At 38.7% G+C, this 6,319-nt stretch overlaps 1 protein-coding gene across 1 annotated transcript in view; it reads right to left on the reverse strand.

The window, feature by feature from the left end:
- RPL7 (ribosomal protein L7) overlaps positions 1–5,651 on the reverse strand; it is a gene marked incomplete at its 5' end in the record, with an annotated part of 6,572 nt that extends 921 nt beyond the window's left edge. Inside the window, 5 exons of the mRNA XM_009705937.1 lie at positions 2,145–2,355; positions 3,585–3,694; positions 4,047–4,184; positions 4,835–5,001; positions 5,493–5,651. Of these exons, the coding sequence (XP_009704239.1) occupies positions 2,147–2,355; positions 3,585–3,694; positions 4,047–4,184; positions 4,835–5,001; positions 5,493–5,651 (783 nt within the window). The remainder of the gene's footprint in view (positions 1–2,144; positions 2,356–3,584; positions 3,695–4,046; positions 4,185–4,834; positions 5,002–5,492) is intronic.
- Positions 5,652–6,319: the final 668 nt, after the last annotated feature.

Raw genomic sequence — 6,319 nt, forward strand, 5'->3', positions numbered from 1 at the left:
AAAATGCAGGAGACAAGGTCAATCAGTTAGCTTAGCTTTACACCAGAGGTATGTTTGTTTGCACTCCAAGCAGAACAACTGCTTAGAAGCATAAAATAAGAAACTGCAAGGTCACTTCCTAAATTGAAAGATGAGTAAAACCCTGATGTCTGCTAGAAGTCCAATGAAAAACACGCACAACCAGCTGAATATCCCTAGTTTCTCTGCCAACATACTACTCCCCCACATGCATTTATAGCCAACGCAACAGTGAATTAGAAGCATCTCTCCTGCAGGAAGGCTCCTGAAAACCCAAGACACCAGTATACTTCTGATGTTTGTCAGTGAAGATGGAGGAGAAAGGATCTACACTGACAGAAAAGCTGCAGGGTTTCAATTAAAAATAGCAGTTTCCATCTTAGGCTCAGAAAAGAGACAGGAGCATCAAGTGAAAGTAGTTTTGCTCAATCTTGGTTATGAAGCATCATGCACCAACTTAAGGGAACCATCTGCCGGTACTGAACTTCTAACAGTTTGTGCCACCAGCAGCAAAATTTCTACAAGAATGCTAGCATGAGTAACGTAACATCACTCCAGGCACCAAACATTACAGCAATTCTGCTTCCCAAAGTTACCCACTTCTTCCCATAGTTGAGCTAAAAAGCTTTACAAGAACACTGTCCCCAGTAAGCAATTATTTTCCTAAAGCACAAGTTTCCACATGCCACATAACCAGTGCTTTAGAACTCTGTTGCTTCACAGATGGAGAGAACAAAGCAACATGCAAGAAGCTTGGGGAAAATGAGGTAGGACAACCCACAAAAAAAGCTCTCAGTCAAGTGGAAAGGTATTTCATAGGTCTTCTTTAGCTGTTTGGTCAGACAGCAGATCTCAATGAGCTCAACTTGCTATGCCTTGTTCGCTACAAAAATGTTTTTTTAAAGGCTTAAAACAAAACCCAACAAAAACCAAACTTCCCTCCCTTCAGAAAATCTGATTTCTGAGAACTCATCCAAACAGCAACTGCACCTGTTGAAGCTGTAAAGTCACATCACTACCCACTATTTTTTTATTAATCAATCCTCTGGAAGTTAAGAATTCCTAAGCACACAACTGATTAAAAAAACACACCACACAAAACCCCAAACCCAAAACAAACACACACACAAAAAACACCAAAAAACCCAAAACAAAAAAACCAAACCAATCAAACCTTCTTGCCTTTGGAGGAATCAGTTTGGGGAAAATTGGGTCTTTGCCTGTTAGTCTTTCCAAGCATCCTAGCACAATTAAGTGTTCTTAAATTTCAGCATATCTATCACCCCAAACAGGCATTTATCTTTGACTGAAAGTAAGATATGGACAACACCAAAGCTAGTTTAGTGTGTATAAAAGGTGGAAAAAGCAATGGGAAGTAAGAGAACTCTGAAAAAACAGTTTTGACTTTGAATGGCAGAGACTTCTCATCAAAGCAGGAACAGTAGGGTGACAACAACAGATGATAGACGGATTGTTTGAACTAGATGCTAACTTCAGGACTCAGTTGTCGCTGTCAAACTGCTTTCAGTGTTAATAAACCCTCCCATTTCTAAAGGATAGACTATTCAACTTTAAAAATTACCATCTTGATCATGTTAACATGAAAGTTTAAATTGAGTCATTTTGAAGCTTGAAAAAGCTGAAAATTTAGACTATGAAAATGCTCTAAATTGGTAATTTAGTTTTTCCCAGTCCTAAACTGGTTTTTATAGCAGAAATGAGACAATCTGAAAAGACACTAATTGTAATCATGAGACTTTGATCATACTAAGAATTCACTAATGAGGGCTGAAAACTTTAGCCAAGATCTCAATGCTTCCCATCATAAAACCCTAGTAAGTTTTAAAACAAGTTATCAGTAAATAAAAAATAAGGTTTGGTAATGTTTATACTTCTTAAATGTATCAGCTATAATGAAGATTTCATTTCTTCACACGCGTTTTAAGCTTTAGTTAGACTTTAAAAATAAAACCAGAACACTGCATTGTCCAAGTAGCTTTATACTGTAGGTAACCACCCAAGCATAAATGAATGTATCTTAAACCTGGATGTTCAACCTATAATGGCAGCAGCCTAAACAACAGAGATGGAACAGCGGATAGTATTAACCTTTGGTAATACCTCACCATTAGTTCATTCTCCTTATGAGCCTGTTGATCTGATCTTCTCTGTTACCAGCATCCCCACCTTCCACAAAGTGGATCGTTTTCTTCTTCATTCCACCCCGAGGAGAGGATAACTTGAAGGGCCAAAGGAAGTTGTTCACAACTTTGAAGTTCTTGCCAACGGTGTAAATTTCATGGATCACATCTTCCATGCAGATGATGCCAAGCTTTCCTAAAATTCAGAAACGTTGTTTTCAGAAAGGCTACAGAGCCAATGGTCAATAACAAGCTAAAAATTACCACGTTATTATTGTCATACCTACTTACTTTGATAAACTTCAGGAAGTCAGAAAGCACCCACTGTCATGATACTCAATGACTGACTTTTCCAATTAACATGGATTAGCTGCAGCCAACTGAACATTATTTAGTTGTTACAGTTGGCAAATGTCAGTTTCAACTGTGGAATATTTGCAGCCAGCAATAAAGAACAACAAAAAATAAACCCCACATAATGAATCTTAGGAAAATAGACTCTGTTCTTTGAACAAAAGCTGGATTAATACACTTAAACTATAGTTATGTGCAGCTCAGGGAAATCCACTGAACTACTGATGCTGTTGAATAGTGCAATAGCATGTTTCCTTAATGCCTTTCCAGAGTCTTCAGTGCCATGGTCTAGTTGACATGGTGGTGTTAGGGCAAAGGTTGAACTTGATGATCCCAGAGGTCTCTTCCAACCTCATCGATTCTGTGATTCTATGTTATGAGTTAACTGCTCCTAAAATACAATGCTAAAAAGGAAAGCGAATATAGTGTAATACCTGTACTTTTAGAATCTGGTTATTTGTTGTACTGGAAAAGGAACAAATATGACAGAGTCTAACTTGAAGTGGTACACAAACCAAGTGCCAAAAATGGGAGAGTGTTCACTTTCATTCCTGGAATGACTGGAAAAGATGGGGTCTCCTAGAGTAGTCGACTTCCTGACACCTGACCACCATGCTTTGTTTTTACTAAAAACACTAATCTCTTTTACTAGCTAGTTCTTCTGACAAGAAGTTTAAAAAGTCTGTTTACCAGATCACGAAGGTCTAAGACATAAACTATCTCTAACACCAAGTCTGAAACTTCAAAGCAATGTATGATAATCTTCACCCCCTCTGCAGCACCTTTTCATTAGTGAAAGATCTACTCACCTATTAAAGGTCAAGGAGTTTACATTTAAAATTACAAATTTAAGATGCTAAAATTTGATTCTTTAAACTAGTTTTCAACACTTTATAACAAAAGTAACTTCCAAAGTTACTTCCAGCTGCCTTTGTATTAAACTATTAAGACAGAAGTAGAGATTAACCAATCACTACTACTCTCCAGAGACAAATAAGGATTGCTGTCCAGCTTTGCATTAATCATCCAAATGCAACAAGCTGGCTTCTTGTTAAGTGAAGCAGTATTTACCAAGGCGTTTCCGAATCAGGGAATTATCAGTAAGAGCAATGCGCTGCTTGTTGATCTTGCCATAACCACGCTTGTAGATCAATTCATGCACAGACTTCAGATTGGGATAACTGAAAATCAAGTAAAAAAACAGAATTGTATGTCTTTGCAAGCCAGGTTTCAAATTAACATCCTTGAATGAAACTTCCATAACAAACAATTTAAGATCATTTCAGCACATCCCAAAGGTAAAAAAGCAAGAGAAGAAAATCTTAATCACATTGAGTTCCCAAGAACACTAGTATGAGAATGTAATCACATCTACCAAGCATTACCTTCTAAAGCACTGCCTTAATCATGTTTTCAATTTAAAGCAGGGAAAGCACACAGAAGATATAAAAAGATTTTGAACACAAGGGAAACCTGCAAGTCTAGCATAGTAAAATGCAAAAAGTGCTCAACATTTGCATCCATTTCACTCACCCCCATGCAATATAGGGTTCAACAATCCGCAACATGTTGATAGAAGCTTTGTTGAGTTTTACAAACGTGCCGTTAAAAATCTGACGCAGGCGAAGAAGCTGCAACACCTTGCGGACCTTAGGGCTGACACCATTGGTACTAGAGAACACAGGAAAAAAGCCTCAATTAACCACATCCCAGAAAACACTAAGTATCAGGTCAAAAAAACCCACAATAGTATTGCTCCCATATGAAATGCATCACTATTTTACCAATTACACAAAGCAAGCTTAGTAAATTATTTACTATCTCTATATATTCCAACAGTAAAACAGATCTATTTCCATGAAAAGAATTGAAATAAGCAGCATAGTGAAACAATTTAGAACTACCCTTGTGCTCTCCTTAACATAATTCTTCCAATCAGACCTTTTGTTAGTTTTCTATAACACTTTACCAAAGGAGAATTACACAAACACTTCAAACAAAGCTTAGCAGAATGTTAATGAATACCGGCATGTAATTTTATCGAGATTAACGCAAGAGAGAAAACTGTCTGCACGTATTTGTAGCCTTGCTTTCTTCTTAAAAATCAGGGATTCTTGAAGACAGCAGACATAGCCAGCATAATGATTTTGCACTTAATAAGCCTCTGGATCATGTAGAACACACTGTCAACAACTTTCCAAGCCACCAGTGGAAGGCTTGATTTCATTTACAGGTTTAAGCCCTCAAAACACACAAGTAACAGGAAAATCCATTGCAGTGTTTTTGAACATAAAATTGTTTACATCTGTATTCAATCTTACCCCCTTATCCTGATCACAAATGCCAGTTTTGGTTCCGCTGGAACGTAGTAATTGCCAGCTTTTCGGGCCATCCTGGCCATACGGATCTCCTGCCTATACATGTGCCTGTACTCCTTGTGGTAAGCTTGGGCTCTTGCATAGATGAGTTTTCTTTGTGCCTTACGATACTGAAATGAATTGAAAAATCACTTTATATAACACCTTTTAACACATGATAACCACCTTCAAATAACACAGCATCTAGAACTTCCCACAAATAACACAGATTAAAGGAACATCTGCCTGTATCATGGAGTTTAAAATCACTCTCAAGGATATTCTGGAGAATCTGGAGGACTGTTACATAGCAGTGCTGCTTCACCTTGAACAATGTTACCATGCATTCAGCTGACCCTCACAAAGGCTGTAACCTCTTGCCTTGCAGAAGGCTAGCTTTAACCTTACAGACAACTGTACGCTTTGTCCTTACTCTGCCCAGAACCGGTTTGTTATTGACCAAAGGAAAAAAAAAGCTTATTTTAGTCCAAAACATTAAGAAAATATCAATGTACCAGACCTAAATACTGTAAACTTCTGTTTAAATCTGTCTTAAATCAGCTGTAGTAGCTCCTATCACAACAGATAAGTAATTCAAGCTAAGGAATCATAAAATACTTACTTTTTTTATAGCCAATATCTTCTTCTGACGTTTGGCTTTTATAGCTGCATAAGCCTGCCGTTTTTTCAGCAAGCTTTCCGGTACAGATGGTACCTTCTTTGCTCTACATGAAAAGAGAAAAAACAACCCACCTCTTTTAGCTGATATGAAGAAACTGGTCTTTAAAGTTACACATGACAAACATCAATGCAAACTCTTAAAGCAATCCATATGCAGGCCTCTGCCTCGAGCCAGTTCACTGAGGCATCTTCCTTATTACCAGGCCTCGATGGAGCCTGAACAGATCCCCTTTTATACTAGACAAGGAAATCTGACAGACTAGATGTCGAGCTGCACACAACCTACACACACAACTGTAAAGACTAAGACTGCTTGAGTGACAAGAAGTTTTTACCCTATTCTGCTACAATCCATTTTGCAATAAAATGAAGTCTGTTTCAAGCACATCTCTTTCACATTAATAAAGATTTCAACAGGTGCTTTAAAACAAGAACTAATTGGGCACTATTCTGGTATTTATTTCACAGAACGTTAAACTTACCCAGATTTTAAACTCGCAGGTGTGACAAAACTTGCAAAGCCAGCGTTTATAGAGCCATAATTACCCGGGAGAACTCCTATCCCCGGTGTATCCCGCTAGGACTCTCTACTTAAGCCGCACACCACTTCGCGCATCCCACCGCAGCACTGACCGCCCGCCAAGCCAGAAAAAAATCCACTGCCCTGGGTCCCTCACCCGTGAAAGCAGCCAGCCCTCCCTCCCCACCTCACCGAGGGCCAGCAACCACGGCCTGCTAAGGCGGACAGGACCGGCGACGGCTGCATCC

This window comes from Cariama cristata, unplaced genomic scaffold (assembly GCF_000690535.1).
Source record: "Cariama cristata isolate BGI_N322 unplaced genomic scaffold, ASM69053v1 scaffold288, whole genome shotgun sequence".
Classification (NCBI taxonomy): domain Eukaryota; kingdom Metazoa; phylum Chordata; class Aves; order Cariamiformes; family Cariamidae; genus Cariama; species Cariama cristata.